The sequence below is a fragment of the Lepeophtheirus salmonis genome, chromosome 11, assembly GCF_016086655.4.
Source record: "Lepeophtheirus salmonis chromosome 11, UVic_Lsal_1.4, whole genome shotgun sequence".
NCBI classification, from domain to species: domain Eukaryota; kingdom Metazoa; phylum Arthropoda; class Copepoda; order Siphonostomatoida; family Caligidae; genus Lepeophtheirus; species Lepeophtheirus salmonis.
This window is the reverse complement of record NC_052141.2, coordinates 20026945-20044778: the sequence shown is the minus strand read 5'-3', so window position 1 is coordinate 20044778 and position 17834 is coordinate 20026945. Positions and strand designations below refer to the sequence as shown.

Here is a 17834-nt window from a genome sequence, read left to right as displayed (position 1 = left end):
TAAAATGCATTCCCGGGCATTTTATTCCCACTTTGAAGAAGGATATTTAGTGACGTCATACAGTTTCTACACTAAATAGTAGATTTTGTGTAGGGCTGTAGAGGGGGGCTTTGGAGTGGGCAATCGGCACTTTAGATGGGTGGTGATGATAATTGATGGATGGGAGACGGATACAAATGATTTATGGTGTTTATGGATTAAAAATGACTTCATTATAAATCTTTAATAGTGAGTAGAAATGGAATCTGTTGATATTATTTATACCTTGGAAAATACAAGTAAATCCCTTCATTGCTCCTTCTCAATTTTATCGTCTAGACAACTCACTCCTACTTTTTCTCATCCATCGATAATCATCAATTTAATAATACCATTTTATCTTTCTTTTCTTCCTCTTTCCACAATTCAAATCTACGTTAACAATATCTAAAGCTGGGATGTTTGGTAAAATAAATTACTGTTTTGAGATTAGAAAAGGAAAACAGTAAGTAGAATTTCCCTTTTTCCTTATTTGTTCATTCTTTCTCGAATTATTGTATTGCTAACATCTCCTCAACTAATCTATTTTTCGCCGAGTACCTTTGAGCTTGTACAATAAAATTAGTAAAATGCCGAAAAAATGTATCCCTACACCTGGATTGAAATTAATTAAGGCCATGAAATTTGGAGCTAATTATCAGACGACAACAAAATATTTTGTAGTTTATGCCGGTGTAAGTACTCTTACAGCCATCCCATCTAATGTTAAATGACACTTAATCTCCTCGTCCCACATCAAGAATAGGAATGCATACAAACAACATTTGACTCATGATGATTCTGACAACTTTAACACCGACCTCGTATAGGTGCTAGTTTCCTGTAAAATACCTTTTTTCATCGTGGAGAACCCCTTTTTCTCAAAGTTTATGAAGAAATATGCCGATAGAACTGTCCCTGGTAGAGGGACTCTACATTAATTTATGGAGGTTGTCAGGAAGGATGTAATCTCCAAAATGAAAAGGAAAATTTGAGATATTTTATAGCTGTTGATGGAACTAAAGACAACCGGGAACGATCAATGAGAGTTATATTTAGGGGTCCTTTGGATGTATGTTTCTTGGATCGTCCTTATCCAATCAACATGACAGACATAAAAGTTGCTATTGCCGTTAATGTTGCAAATTTTGTCGTACAGAGTACTCAACTTACTCATGATTTGGAGGCATCCTTGTCAGCAGGTAGGAGGAGGGAGGGGGTGCATTAAAAGAAGATTTTTATCGACAAGGGGAAGGGGTGATTTGAAAAATAACGATGTATATATTAGCATTATAGAAATAATCAGTAGTAGAGTTAAATGAAAAGGAGCGTGCGTTAAAAACGCCTTGCTAGTTATAAATTATAATGTATAGCTTATAAACTAGTTTTCGACCGTATTAAAACTATATAGTTTTATAAAAGTACATGATAGAGCAATTTATTATTTTTACATGCAATCAATAGAGATATCTATGAAGCCATCATGAATAAGAGAGACGACAATTATGAAAAATATAACAAATTTTGCGAAGCCTTTAGAAATGCCCATCCGGACCAAAGTAAGAAAGGACATTTTGAAGGTGCTCAAGGGCTGTGGAATAAAGTCAAGCATGATCTTGAATTGTGGCACAGAAAATATCTGAGTTGCAAATTGAATCTGCTTGTATCAAGGCAAAGAAAATGAATTTTTTGGTCTCAATTTCGTGCTAACTCATCATTGTTGTATAGACCTAATGTTCAAGAAGATAAAAATATAGAATGGAAATCTGTCCAACAATGGATATCAAGCTTAACTATAGTATTTTCAAAAGCGTCAACCCTGCTCAAGAAAATTTGAAATAGGAAATAAATCTGATTAATGAGCAAATTTATAATCTTAAACTACTAAGAAATTCAGTAAAAAGAGCTATATTGTGAAAATGAAAAAAAGAAGAAAAAATTGAAGGGACTACTAGAATCAGATGCTCAATGGCAAAGAAACAGAAGGATTAGAGTAAAAAATGATAATAAAAATCTCTGTGAGAGTAACTCAGAAGCTGCTGCCACTCTCAAATCCATCAATAGAGGAATTCATGGTGCACCAAGATTGGAAATAGATCAACCTCAGTCATTATCGACGATATTTGATATAGTCAGTTCTTCATCTGATGAGAAACAGAGAACGGAAATGATTCGAAGCGTTCAAACTCTTGATGATTTGAGTAATGAGAATGGGTTTTCGTTTGTCAAGAAGTTCTCCTTATCTCAAAGAGCAAATACACTAGAGGACAAGCGTCATGCTCAAACAATGCCAGTGAAGCTTTTAAGGTAACCTTATATTCATTCATTAAGTAAAATAATTATTTTTTTTGAGAATTAAAAATTCAAGTGCACTTAATTTCATACGATTTTTTCAAATACCGGGCCGTGCTGAATTATTTACCAATTTTTGTTCAGAACATATCGCGGACAATAATGACATTTCGAATGACTTGAGAAACCATTATTCATAAATTTTTAGAATAATAAAATAGTTTGTGATCAAACTTAATCAATGTAGCCACCCACCATTTGACTCAATGACACTGGTCAGGCGACGTCTGAAGCTGCCACAGACTTGCTAGATGTAATCGGCGTCCATGGAGGCCCAGGCCTTGTTGACAATAGCCCTATAAGGAATTTATGTTCTTGTGTCGTTTTTTGCAGGCCTTGATCTCCACGTGCGCCTAGATAGAAAAGTCTAGTGGGTTCAGATCTGGGCTCTGAGGGGCCAGTAGTCCTAGGGCCAAAAGTTCATGTTGTCCTTGAGCCACTCCTGAGCTTTCTTGGAAGCGTGGGCGGGTGCTCCATCTTGTTGAAAAACCCAAGGAGAGTTGCCGACTATGGATTTGATCCACGGAAGACCTTGGCTTCATGGCCTTCCCGTTGGAGGCCACGAGACCCAACATCATCACTGAAGCAGGGTGCTTTGTTGTTGCCACATAGCGGTGCTTATCTTGCACATCTCCAAAGCTCACAACACGGTCATTTTGCCTGTTGAAAACAAGATCGACCGTAAAAGTTTTCTCATCTGAAAAAATGATGATGCGTCCAGATGAGCTCTTGATATCATTCAAGATTTTCTGGCACGCTCAAGTCTGACTTCTCGCTGACGTTCAGTTAGCAGAGGGCGTTCAGTACGCCTCAGGGACTTTCCTCCAGCCCTTTTCAATGCCCTTGAAACAGTTGATCTCGACGTTCCCATCTTTCTGGCCATGTCGGCAATGGACCTGTTGGGAGTCCTCTTGAACACTGCCTTTACTTGCCTTGTTGAGACAGTGGGCTTCCTGCCAGCCCCAGGGGAATGCTTGAGATCACCCCCAGCCTCCAAGCGCTTGGAAACGTTTTAAATTGTCTTCAACGAGGCCCCAGCCTGTTCCTTAATATTGTTATGACGCACTCCCGCTCGGAGGAGGGCTGCAATTTCGATCCTCTTTGTTTCCTGATTGGACATGGTCTCACGTGTGGAAGTTGTTACGCTCTCACAGGAAGGATTTTTGTTTATTTTAACAGTAACAATACGAAACAATCAGATTGGTTGCCACCAAACCTCTTAAAAAGTATATTTACATCATCGGTAAATAATTTTGCACGGCCCGGTAACTCGACTTATCATTATTATTATTATTTTAGACTTAAGAACAGCTTGAGGAAGAGCAATACTGACAGAATGTTTGCAAAATCTTTCAATTATGATATAAAGGACCTTAATCCACTATTTAGACCTGACGCTATTAATTATTTCTCTAACGATGATAAAGCTAAAGGACCATTAGGACTTGCAGTAGCAAATCTTCAGACTCCCAGATCATATCTTTGCAGTTGGCACAAGACATACACTAATTCCATCTGTTTATGCTGATTGTAAGGTCTTGGAAGATGGAGAAGTGTCCTATTCGTGAAAAACCTTTATTAGAAATGGAAAACATGATTTCTCAACTGCCTTTACACATGCTTTTGACTTAAGGAACCTTTTCATATCGGGATTAATAAAAAAACTTATTTTGGTTGTTGAAACTGATGGGGTACTTCTTTAATAATATTTCTTGAAGTAGTTTTTTCCCTCAAATTAGAAGTTATCAAATATAATTAAACCAACTTATAATCTACAGTTTTACTATTCACATGTTTCACATGATTACTATTAAATTGCCTAATTTGATCACTTAGATCAATGATGTTATCGTATCAAATCTTATATTTGACAATATATTTTTTCTAGGAGGCTCCAAGGAATGTAAAGCCATTAGATTGTTCTGTCAGTTTGTTCAAAGAGCTCAAGCTTGATGTTTGATACATGGAGCTAACGCTGTTGGACTCTCCACTTTTAACCAAGTAGAAAGGAGGAAAATTAAGTGATGACTTATCTAGTTTGATTCTACCCCATGACACTTATGGTTCTCATCTGAATGAATCTGGTCAAACATTGCCATTGATAATTAATTAGTTGACTGTTTGCCACTTAAAAAAGGCTCTGAATTTATTCCTGAGGAACCAAGTGCTAAGTGGCTTTCAATGCATGTATTACAATCGCGTTATGCATTGCAAATAGTTAAATGCTTCGACAAAAAGTGCTGTGAGCCTTTTCAAACAAATCGGAATCGTGTTTTTCCGGACAGATTTTGCCACCTCTTTTAGTCTACAAGTATGGCAGAAGGGGATTAGAAATTGTGGAGACCCCAGTATATTTTCATGATTTGTCAAATTTCAATTTTTTGTCTCTGCAAAAGCGTCTTTTAACCAAATTACATTTAATGGAAAATTGAATCCCTAAACCAATGCCTTTTGACTCTTACTGCCCTTCAATGCAGTCCAAATTAGAAGAATGTATTTTTTCAAAATGCAATTTATCTTGGCCTTCCCACACTGCAATAAAGCGCGTCACCTTAAATCTCATAATGAGAATGATGAAAATGATCCCAATTTTGCCAAAGAAAATAATTTACATGATGTATTGCCAATAGTATAAAATTTAGAACAACATTTATTATCACCATTTGAAGATGCTTGATCATTGAAATTTTTTTATTCATTTCTATATTTTATCTCAGTTTTGTATTTATTATACAAAAAAAAAAAAAATATATATATATATAAAGACCAGAGGAAAATAAATAAAGCAAGGCATCATATGAAGTATTTATAAGGATCCAAATTTAAAGTAAAAGTCCTAATGAACTTTTAATTACGCAATTTATTATGAAAATATTTTAAGCCATCTTTCAGTTTTATTAAAATAGAAATTATTCGTTATCCTCTAGAATTTATTATCCTTTGTATATATTTCCAATCAATTAAGAAATCTATATTTTGATATTCTATCCTATATCTTATCAACGATTTTATACATTCATAGTTCTTGAAGGTTCGGAAAATGTTTAATGATAACTTAACAAATGGGGGAGAGATAACAAAAAACGACATTGTTTTGATAGGGGGGAGGTGTAAAAACGATGTTAAACGACATGGGTAGGGGGGGAGGTTAAAAATGCCGATGTAATTTATGGATGGCCCCTTTGGACTTTGATGAAAATAAGTTAAATGTTTTCATCACGGATGGAGCGTCCTACTATAAAAAAGCGGGCAAAGACCTCAAGAGAAGCTAACCCCAATTTAAACATATCATTTGTGTAGCTCATGGACTCCATAACGTGGCTGAACTTGCTCGTAAATAATTCCCAATGACAAACGAGCCTATTTGAGAAATCAAAAAAAAAAAAATGATTTTGAATGCCGGGCTAAGAAAACGGAATTTACCTGCTTCCTAGCAAATTCCCTTACCTCCAGCACCTATTGTCACACGCTAGGGAACTTGGTTGAAAACAGTTGACTACAACTTCAATAACTTCGAAGTAATCAGGGAATATTTCATAATTGTTGTTTTCTGTCCATTTGATGTAGTAAATATAATCAAACCTGAACCTCCTCCTCTTGAACATCTAACATATTTGCCCATGGGAAAATACTGATTTTGGTAAATATATACAGAATCTTTTTCAAATATTTGACCTTGTGATTTATTTATTGCCATTGCTAGCTTGCCATGTACCTTCGATTTTAGGGAAAAAATGGCAAGATAAAAAAAAAAGAAGGAAAAGTGTCTAAATTGAAAAAATGGGGGAGTAATTCCTACAAAAAAGAAAAATATAAAGACACTACTCTCAGGGTCCAAAGAACAGTGCATGGTTTCGATAATCAAGGCAATATATTATACTTCTTGAGAGGGTATTGCCCACAATTTAAGTTTTTTTATATTTATTATATATATTTTTAAACAAAAATTTTGTTGGCTTGTGTGTACTATATTTAATATTTATTGATATTAATTTTTTGAAAAAATAAATATTCGAATATGAATATATATTTATCTTTTTGGTTTCGAATACGATATATATATACTGTATATATTTATCTTTTTTGTTCAATGTTTATATAATATATGATGTTAAATATAAATTGATATACTTGGTGACTAATTTCTTTTTTTTTTTAACTATATTCCAGAGGCCTTTCGAAAAGGTTTTGGTTCCAAGAGGGGGTAATTGTATTTTATATTACAATAAGGAAAGTGGCACACAAGTAATATAGTCTTTATTAGAGGGAGATGTTGTACAAGAATTATTAATAAATAATCAACAAAAAAAGAAAGAAGAAAAAGGAAATGCAACAACTGTTTTCTTTTTCTAATCTCAAAACAGTAATTTATTTGACCAAACAGCCCATCTTTACTCATAGGTACTATGATTAATTACAATTACAACAAGATGAAATCTATGACAATAAGCTTCTTTAATATCCTTTCCAGCAACTTTTCTAGTTTTACAAAATGGAACTATGCAAATGGTTAAGAGTTTTAAATCAAAAGTACTGTTAATATAAAACAAATTTAGAAGATTTATACAGGTACTTATAGTTAGACCCGTCCCAAGACCTCAGTCATATGTGTAAGGTGTATTCGCCTACACAACCTGTATACTGGAGTAAATTATAGGATGTTAAAAGGGTTCCTTGCTGCTTATAAACGCAGCGGCGGTGGATTTTAAACTGCCTAGGGATCCAGCACTTCAACTGTACATCCTGTGAGCCGGGGGGCATTTTGGAATATTAAAAGGGTACATTGATGCTCACGGAAGCGGCGATGGATAAATTCAACGTGCCTTGGGGCCCAGAACTTCACCTGCATAACCTGTGGGCTGAGGTATATTTTGGGATAATAGAAGGGAACCTTGATGCTCAGGGAAACAGCAGTAGATAAATTCAACTTCCCTCGGGGTCCATAACTTCACCTGTACAACCTATGGGCCAGGGGTATAATATAGCATGTTAGAAGGGTTCCTTGGAGGCTAGAGAAGTGGCGGCAGTAGAGTTTAAACTGACTTGGAGCCCAAAGCTTCACCTCTATAGCCTGTGGGCAGGGGTGTATTTTGGTATATTTGAAGGGTACATTGATGCTCAGGGAAGTAGCGGCTGATAAATTCAACTTGACTCATGATCTATAACTTCACCTGTAAAACCTGTGGGCCGGGGTATATTATAGCATGTTAGAAGGGTTCCTCGGTGCTTATAAACGCGGCAGTGGTAGAGTTTAAACTGCCTCGGGGCCCAGAACTTCACCTCTACAACCTGTGGGCCGGGGTGTATTTTAGGATATTAAAAGGGTACCTTGATGCTCAAGAAAGCGCAGGGGATAAATTCAACTTGCCTCTGGGTCCAGCAGTTCACCTACACAACCTGTGGGCCAGGGTGTCTTTTAGATTGGAAGGGTTCTATCCGGACATGTTTCTTCATCATTCAATAGTTTTTATCTTCCTAATATAATATAAATTGCAACGAAATTGCACACGGTAATGTTGTCTTGAATTGAAATTACTCACAATCATACTGCTTCACGATGATATTACCCACAAAGTGTTTGTCTCACAATGATAATATACACAACGATATTACCCCAAGATTATAGATTCAGCATTCCTGGCTGAGATATTAGACTTTAAAAATCTTATATCGATCAAAACAAAAATTTAGTGAAACATGATTTAATGATTATTTTATAAAGCTCATCCGAAGTGATATCTTAAAGAGATATTTGCTTAACCATGTTTGGTTTTACGTCGTTAGGCTTTAAGTTGAATTTAAAAAAAGATTCCCTCAACTCAAAATCGAGTACTTAGCAAGAATTCTGTTCAGGAAAGAAAAAGTGTCTTAAAGAGAGATTCAGAGATGCTTGGGTCTGTTAGAAAGCCTGAGACCAGAGGTAGAACACTTCGGTCTTCTTCAATTTATAACTCTAAAACAAAAGAAACCATGTTTTTGTTAAACAGTTTAGAAAAATTCAAGTTAGTTATTTCATATTAGTGTGAAATAATCTAATTCGTATACATAGATAATATTAATTAGACGAAGTGTAAACAATGTTGCAACAGAATGCCAATTCCTTCTCCATAATTGTTCTGGGTTCACACAAAAAGTATACAACAAATAATGAAGAAACAATAAACGACTTGTCTCATGGACGGAAGAACAGGAAATTATTCTGCAAAATGCTGGAAAAAATAATACCTCTAGTGGACAAAAAAAGTAAATTTTGACCAAGACATTTTTCAGCTATTGATGACGTTGGACTTCGATGCGCTACTTGGTCTAATGCTTTATTCCTGAGTAGTGAACATCCTTTCCTAAATAGATTCAATTATATTCAAAGCCTGATTGTGTGTGCACATAAAAGCCGGAGCATAATCTAGAAGATTTAATGCAGAGTTATTAAGTCCTTGTTGGAATCAGAGTAGAATTTGGGGTCGATATCGGAGTAATTCTAGCAAATATCCTTTTCTCCTTCTTTCCTTGTCACAGCTGATTGTAGCTGATCTAATGAAACATCAAGACCATTATTCTTTCTCTCCTCCTAAACAATTTTCAAATTGTCAGGGTTACCATATTGATTTTGGTTTCTTTTTTTTTTTAAATGCCCATTCTACACTGGATTTTCATCAATATATTTCAATACGTATGTACAATGATGTAAATCCCGTGTGTTTTTATAAAGATGTAATTTTTGCAAAATTGCAAAACTAAATGTAATAAAATGTTCCAGAAATTGAAAATTTTATGTATCGTTAGTTCAAGGTTTTAAATATTATGTCCAAAATCCATAATTTTGTGGCATGTCTTCTTAAAAATTGACTTTGCATAAATAAAAAAAAATTGAAAAATTATTCAGAAAATGTCAGATATTTCAGTTAAAAACCAATTTCTATGCGTCAAATTCATATGCAAATGGATCTCCAGACAAATTTCTACAAACTTAATTTTATCTACGAATCCAATATTCCATTGAAAATCTTTTTTTTTTCGCACCTGAAAAAAAAGGAAACTCAATTTTCTCCGTTTTCTGTTTTTTCCCATAACTTTTTTAATCTTAAATAAATTAAGAAAACATTTTTATTCGTACAGTTTTTCTTATGCCGCCAGTCAATTTTTGATTTACAAATCAAACTCCCTTGAGCTAAAAAAGTTTCTGTTTTTGGGCAAAAAATAAGCCCCACTTATATTGAAAAAATCTGCACCCGCGTCTTACAGGTTCAAAATTTTACCCTCCTATGTTCAACAGTGTGGGCACCCATAAAGGACACACGCACACAAAATCTATTACTTATATACAGATTAGATTAGTTCAATAGAACCAACAGAAATAATTAATTATAGTTAATTGGAAGTTTATACAATATGTCTTCATTATTTTAGGACTGCATACCTTTATAGGAAGGGGAAAATTAACAGGAATTGAGTAGTTTTAAACATTGCGTCAAATGAATGCAACAATTAAGTAGGTATATTTTTTCATATTCAACGCTCTTATGAAGTCAAGTCAAGAATTGAATGATTACATAAAATGATTTGAACATTGGTGAAGGCAAGAATTACACGAAAACAGTATTTCCATTCATCGACAAAATGTCTTTTTTCGACAGAATAACCTCTTTTCGGTCTTTGGAGCGATATAGTTGTCTTTTTTTAAAGATTTTATGAGTTAATTCAGGAACAAATGACACTATGTCTTCTCCAACAGGATTCTCAAGAAGGAATGATGCTGTCTTTGACCCATCCGTCACGTTAAGAAACTTACAGCAGGATCCTTCAAGTGCAGATCCAGAACCATTTATGAAAATTGTTTTCCCATTCAAATCCTTGGATACACCACTCAAAGACTCACCTCCAACAAACAGTTTTAATTCTTCAACCCCAGAGAGATCAAAAACAAAACGAATCTCAGTAGCAAGTTGATCAAATGATATCAATTTTCCGTTGGAAGGATTACTCAATAGCAATGCTCCTCTCATGGAACCATGAACCAAATTAACAAAAGGAGTCTTCGGGACTCCATTATTAACTGCAGGGACATTTCTAGAATAGTCGGAGGGAAAGCCATCAGCCAATTTAATGACTAATTTAGCACCCTTAATTTCATGAGCATCAGATACCCCTATGATTTTTGATCCAACAGGCATAGTGGAGAAAAGTCGAATGGGGGATTTGGTAGGGCTCTCAATATATTCAGAATATTCATTGATAATACGCACTAATGCATGGTCAATTGGAGTAATCTCACAATAGGCCGTAACATCATCCTGAGGCGTGAGATTAGAGCTCTTTCGAAGTTTTTGGACACGATTGACAACTTCTCTAGCGATTCCCTCATCCAACATAGATTGATCAGGTGTACAATTCAATAAAACTAATATATCACTATCTGAATGTGCTTCATATTTTTCAGCAAGACTAGAATCCGCCGAGGAATCAAATGTATACAAGATTCTTATTTCATTTGGCTCAATTTGGTGACCAAGAACTGTGAGAATGCCAGTCTTTAAAAATTCAGATAATTCTTCATCTTTTAATTCCTTGATTGCCTTCATAACAGCTTTGAATTCTCCTTTTAAACGAGCTCCTAGAATTTTGTGATCAGGCTCAGCTCTTAATTTAACTCCATATTGATTTTTATTTGATGAAAGTGTAACAGTTTTAACATTGAGCTCTTCCTTGATATATTGCTCAAGAGATTTAATATCTTGAAGACATACCGGATCTGTATGAATAATAACTGCCTCAGGAAGCGGATATTTCTGAGGCATTGTTCTACGATCACGAATAATACGCCCAACATCAATAACGGACTGCAATCTAGAGACAGATCGTTCTATATTGATATCAATCAAACCTTCATTGGGATTAGGTAACATGACATAGTGAATAGAGTCTGAGGATTTAAGCTCATTATCAGACGTTTCACAAATGTAAGGACGCAGATTTTGAAACATTCTTTCAGTTAAAAATGGGGTATAGGGCGCAAAAAGACGCACCATGGCCAAAAGAACGGAGAATAGAGTTTCAATGGCTGCCAAACGATCCTCGCATTCATTTCCCTCTCCCTTTAGTCTTTTACGATTCATTCTCACATACCAATTCGTCAAGTTATCAATGAAATTCATCATCTTGGGCAGTACAGTGTAGAGTCGATACGCTGCCATTTCCTTTTGAACAAACTGAAGTAAGGATTGAGTAAAACTCAAAATCCATTTATCCATAACATTTGACGACCTTCCATAGTTAAGTGAGCTCCATCTAAATGATTGGCCAGAATCTGCAGTATACACATCAATGGTTTGATTTAAAAATCTCAAGGCATTGAACCATGGAAGAAATACATCCTGTAGATACAAATTTATATGACATTAAAACTAAAGGAAAAGGAGCATTAATTATATAAAGTAATAGTTTAGTACGTAATTGGACTCATTTGTCAATAAATATGAAAATAAAAAAAAAGTAATTGGAAAACAAAAATCTTCTCTAACAAATAAGAATTTTGAAATCCGAGTATTGATGGTAATAATTAAAATAATAATATTAATTAATTAAAGACCTTTAAAATATCTTTGACTCCGTCTTCTTTGAACCTGAGACTTTCGGCCTTAACAACAGGACTATTGATGAGATAGAGCCTAAGTGCATCAGCTCCATATTTGTGAATAACGTCCATTGGATCAGGATAGTTCTTTTTTCGCTTACTCATTTTTTGTCCATCAGATGCGAGTACCATACCATTTACGATGAGATTTTTAAATGGAGGCTTGTTAAAAATAGCCGTTGAGAGAACCAGTAAAGTATAAAACCATCCACGCGTTTGATCTGCGCCCTCAGCAATGAAATCTGCTGGAAAATTGTCCTCAAAATCTTTTTTATTTTCGAAAGGATAATGAACTTGTGCATAAGGCATGGACCCAGATTCAAACCAACAATCGAATACCTCTGTTATTCTCTTCAGTGGTGGATTTCCAGGCTTAGCAGAAGGTATAGTAATTGAGTCAACCGTGTCACGATGTAAGTCAGATACACGAACTCCAGAGAGTTTTTCTAATTCATCAATAGAACCAATACAAACAAACTCTTCCCCATCCTCTGACGCCCAAACTGGGATAGGCGTTCCCCAATATCTATTTCTAGAAATATTCCAATCCCGGGCATCTCTCAACCAATTACCAAATCTTCCTTCCTTGATGCTATCTGGGACCCAGTAGGTATCTTCATTTTTTTCAAGTAGGGTTTTGGTCATGTGCTGGACTCTCATGAACCACGATGGAACAGCTCTGTATATAAGTGGAGTATCAGATCTCCAACAAAATGGGTATGAATGATTAAATGTTGTAGCATGATAGAGTCGTCCATTCTTTTTGAGTGTCATGATGATCTCCTTATCTGCATCTTTCACGTACTGGCCCTTAAAATCCGTAACAGGATCTACGAATCTCCCAGCATCATCAAGAGGACAAACAATATTATCCCGTCCCTTATATATAACTTCAGCCGCAAGACAAACTCTATAATCGTCTTCTCCAAAGTAAGGAGCCTGTTGTACAACACCCGTACCCGAATCTTCAGTCACATATGTATCCACAAGAATTCTAAAGGCTCCCTTACCCGGCTCACTACTCTTCATATTTTTAAAATATTCAAAGAGAGGCTTATACTTTTTATCCTTGAGTGCTGAGCCCTTAAATTTCTCTAAGATTTCATACTCAGACTCCTTTTTAAACACACTAGACAAACGCACTTCCATGACAATAAATAGTTTGGATGATTTAATTTCTTTGACTTTTACATAAGTACTTTCAGGATGAACACAGCAGGCCAAGTTAGAGGGAAGTGTCCAAGGTGTTGTCGTCCAAGCAAGAAGGCTAGTTTCCGGCTCGTCTTCCAAGGGGAACATAATTGTAATGGATGGATCTTGCACATCCTTAAAGTTTTGCGAGGCTTCAAAGTTAGCGAGAGGTGTCGTACAGCCAGTGGAGTAGGGCATGACTCTAAAGCCTTGATAAATAAAACCCTTTTCCCAGAGTTGTTTAAAGACCCACCAGATGGACTCCATGTACCATGGGTAGAGGGTTTTGTAGTCGTTTTTAAAGTCAATCCACCGCCCAAGACGCGACACGGTTCTCTCCCATTCCTGTGAGTAGCGCATCACGATCTTTCGACATTCCGCATTGTAGGCAGCAATGCCCATTTTAGCCACATCTTCCGAGGATTTAATTCCTAAAAGTTTGTCAATCTCGTGTTCCACAGGTAGTCCGTGTGTGTCCCACCCGAATCGCCTTTCCACGTGAAATCCACGTCCATGAGCGTATCTAACAAAACCTTAACAATAATTCATTATTTACAAATGGGGAAAATAAAGGCACCTCGTCACAATGTCCTTGATTGTTCCAGCCAGAATGTGCCCGTAGTGAGGAAGCCCCGTAGCAAACGGAGGACCGTCAAAGAACACATAGCGAGGCTTTCCTTTGGACATCTTTAAGCTCGTCTCAAATGCACGGATGTCCTTCCAGTAAGCCTCAATCCTCTCCTCCTCATGCGGGAAATTCATCGTTGAGGGCAGCGACTCCATCCTCTCCAGATAATATACTTTTAATTAGGTATTCTCGGGTAACGTATTCCCAGGGCTATTTGTAATTAATAAAAATAACAACTTAAGAATCTCGGAACACTGTAATAATTTAATAAGATGTTGCAAGAGGGGAAATGACGTCTCAAATATGACGTCATCATAGACATTAGGGATGAATAGTGTTGGATTGCATTCCTCATCAGCCTTTCCAATCTCTTTAAATTTTAATTCAACATAGTTTTTTTATGTAATTAACCTATTTTCGGGAGACTAAACAACCCAGTTTTTTAACCATGGAAACATTTTTTACGTTAATATTAAGGAATCATGTTAAAATCGCACCATCATGTATAAGGACTTGCGCTTTACTCTCTATCACAAATGTATCCCTTTCATGCCTAATAATAACTAATAAGTATTTTCACGTGAAGTCCATTGTTGATGTTGACTATATTGGGGGCCTAAACAACCATGTTTTATAAGGTTGAAAACCTTTTTTTCTTTAATATTAAGGAAAATATTGAACCATTGTTTCATGAATGTCACTAAATAAGAAAAAAAAAAAAAAAGATTGTACAAATCTAGCCATTTTTAAACCATATTACTTTGATTATATACAATTATCAGTGTTTATCATTGTCATCAAGTAGTATTCAAAGCAGATTTTAAGTCTTTTTTTATATTTTGAAAGCCATTTAATGGAGTTTAATACAGATTGATTGGAAAATTGTTCATTTTATGTATTAAAAATATCAACTTTGAGCCCCCAAAATAGTGTCTCCTTCAAGTATGATAGAGTTTATGAAGTCAGTGAAAATACTCTATAATCTGGTAACCTCCAAGATATTAGTGCTCTTACTAATTATTTAACCATATTTATAAAATTCAAACCTATTAGCGAGGAAGGAGCATTATAGTGATCTAAATAACTATAAAAACTATCTTTGTGAGCAGATAATATGCCGTCTTTCAAAGTCACCAACACATACTTTACTTTTTAACTTACACTCCCAAAATTTAGACAAATATACAATATTCATAATTATACTATATTATTTTGTTAGTGTCGAATTGTTCTAAAGGCACTAAAAAAGCCTGCAGACCTATTAGTGACTAAAAGTAATAGGTTATTACTTATTAGTACAGTTCTACTAAAATTTGTAAGCCCTTCAGAGTATTTATCTACAACAGTTAAAATGACGTAGTTACTTAATAACTATGCTCTGTCATTTGTTCAACATACCCTCTTTCAAGAGAAAATATAGCTGAAGTTTATAGTAGGAGATGTGTGGCTGTTACGTTCTAGCTATCGTTTGTAATTTTCTTTATTTTTATGTTATTCAATTTTAGCTAAGAGTTATACAATAGCTAGGACCGTTGATTGATAAGAGAGGAACCATATATATATATATTAAAAAAAAGTCTTATTCAACTGGACAGATTAGAATAAAGACTAGAAGGGGCCGGAGCTAGAAAAAAAGAAGACTTATTAAGTTATTATTAGTTGAGTCCTACGACACATCAAACACTAGATATGGCTAATGTTATCTTAAGAACGTTGGTTATGAATTTTGATTATAAGACTCAAGGGAGTCCTTTAGTTATGACTCATGATGCAACTTCAATAGCTAAGATGGCGTAGCTATCATAAAAGATTGGCCCTAACAGGACTGACTAAATTTATCAAGATTAGACTGCAGTCTTTTCGAGACTGATCCACCACAAGGGATGAATCAATTTATATACAAATTTCAAATTCTGAACAATTTGATATCTAGCTTACTTTGAATCTGACGAATTAAATTTATCATGAACAGTATTTTACTACATATAATATATTCTTTGATCTCCCCTCTCATGGACAGACATAATGTATCCATTTCTAAATTGAGTAAGGAGCTATGCATTTCCGGCAGGGGGCGTCATTTATTTAGTATTGATGCACTCACAAATGTATTTTCTGAACAATACAATGATATGAAGAAAAAAAGAAAGAAAAAAATTCCAGATTTATTTTTCAATATGGCGGGCTATTTTATGTAGTAAGTACAAAGGAAGCTAGAGTAGCAAGATGATCGTGGCATATATATATATAATAATAATGAATAAAATGTAGGGAAATTGTGTATATTTTATTTATTATAGACTGTACAACATAAAAATATTTAGGAGTACTCGTCGCCCTTTATAAAATTTCATCAGGGCGCACTCTAAAATATATAAGTCACAGAGAGGGAAAGAAATAGAGAAAGAGACATAAACATACACTAAACTTGGGATAATCAATTTTGTAACGTTTGTTTGTTCCCCTCCCTCCCTCTCTTTTTTTCTGAATTTGAGGACGACTTCTGTGTCTAGCTAGCATAGTATACACTACGCCCACTATACAGCACAGCCAGTGCAGCAGTGGTGTACAAAAGTTGAATAAAGCGGGTGCAAATGTTTAGAGTTTTAGAGAGGGAGGGGGGAGAGAGAGTGCGGCGTACAAGTATGGTCGGACGACAAGGGTGGTGAAGTCGTTTCACCTTTTTCATTCGAGTTTGCTCTGTTCTCTCGTGTCTGTGTTTTCAAATTTTAACAGAAAAAAGAGGGAATAATAAAAAAGCAAAAGAACAGAACACTAAAATCTCTAAAAAAAGAAGAAGAAGCCGATCGAGGACGACAGAAAAAAAAAAGGAAAAGAAAAAACTGCTCTTCTCCCTCTTTTTCAATATTATTTAGTAGTGTATATATTATTATTATTGAATGACTGACTGACTGCTGACTCTCTGTGGAGTGAATTGAGTGCTCTTCTTTCCCGATATTTTATAAACTTTTTTTTTCTATTAAGAAGAGGAGCCAGAGCCGCTTTTTCTAGTAGATTTGTCAGTTGGTTCCTTGCACGGGGACGGAGTGTGGGGTTTTTGTGATTGTTTTTATTATTCTGTGAAATAAGTGGGAAATTCTTTGTCGTTGTTCTATATTTCCAATGTAGAGTTTAGCACCTACGCACGCCTTTTGGAAATTGTTGTAGAAGACTATGAATATAGCGCCCGGAGTGACAGCCTCTCGAGTTAAGAACGGCATGAACATGGATCCCCTTCGTACGGGTGGTGGCGGGAACCCCATGATATCGAATCGTCGCCCTGGACAAGTCCCTCCCTTCGCCGTGTTTTCGCAGGAGAAGCGAGGGAAACTGCAAGAAATGCACCCGGAATATAACTTTGGGGAGTTGGGTCGTCGACTCAGTGAGATGTGGCACAGCCTTTGCGAAGAAGAAAAGGAGCACTATCGAAAGAAGGCTCGCATGATTGGTGCCCAGAAGCTAAAGGCCTGGGACGACAAGATGAAACGCGGGAACATGCAGCTGCCTTACTTCATTCAGCAGAAATCCCCTCAGGCCATTGCACCACGTCCACCGCCACAACTTTCCTCTGCTCCTAACGCAGGAATGAACTCTTCTTCTGGCGCCTCCGGAGTGAATAGTACAATAAAGCGGCGAAGGACGCACGGATACGCCATCTTCATGTCAGAAGAGCGGAAAAAGCATTGTACAGTGAATGTTCCTTTGGGTGATGTGACGCGTAGAGTGGCTGAGGCCTGGCGCTCACTTGACCCACCTGTGAGAGCCACGTATGAAGCCAAAGCGAATCGCATCAATGCTATCGAAAATCGACGTTACCAACAAGCACTTTTAGTTCAACAGCGGGCAGCCCTTGCTGCTAAAGCACGTGTGGCACAACCCCCCTCACCGCATCAACAACCTCTTCGTATTGCATCCGTGGAGTCTCTCTCTGCGCGACCTCCTGTTAAACCTAACGTTAATTTACCTTCAGGCATTACCATTTCCCGAGTTGAGCCGGAGTCCCATTCTTCAGAC

At 36.1% G+C, this 17834-nt stretch overlaps 1 protein-coding gene across 1 annotated transcript; it reads right to left on the bottom strand.

Moving 5' to 3' along the window:
* Nucleotides 1-9838: 9838 nt before the first annotated feature.
* IleRS (Isoleucyl-tRNA synthetase) lies at nt 9839-14159 on the bottom strand. The gene is made up of 3 exons (XM_040721182.2): nt 13770-14159; nt 11957-13715; nt 9839-11741 (listed from the first exon to the last, which is right to left on the bottom strand). The coding sequence occupies exons 1-3, from the start codon at nt 13973-13975 to the stop codon at nt 9954-9956; spliced, it is 3753 nt and encodes a 1250-aa protein (XP_040577116.1). The 5' UTR covers nt 13976-14159; the 3' UTR covers nt 9839-9953.
* Between the last annotated feature and the right edge of the window lie 3675 nt (nt 14160-17834).

Coding starts and splice junctions, on each gene's coding strand:
- IleRS (XM_040721182.2), bottom strand. CDS start 13,975: ATGGAGTCGCTGCCCTCAACGATGAATTTCCCGCATGAGGAGGAGAGG. Junction 13,716..13,769: donor ATCAAGGACATTGTGACGAG/GTGCCTTTATTT, acceptor AGGTTTTGTTAG/ATACGCTCATGGACGTGGAT. Junction 11,742..11,956: donor GAGTCAAAGATATTTTAAAG/GTCTTTAATTAA, acceptor TTGTATCTACAG/GATGTATTTCTTCCATGGTT.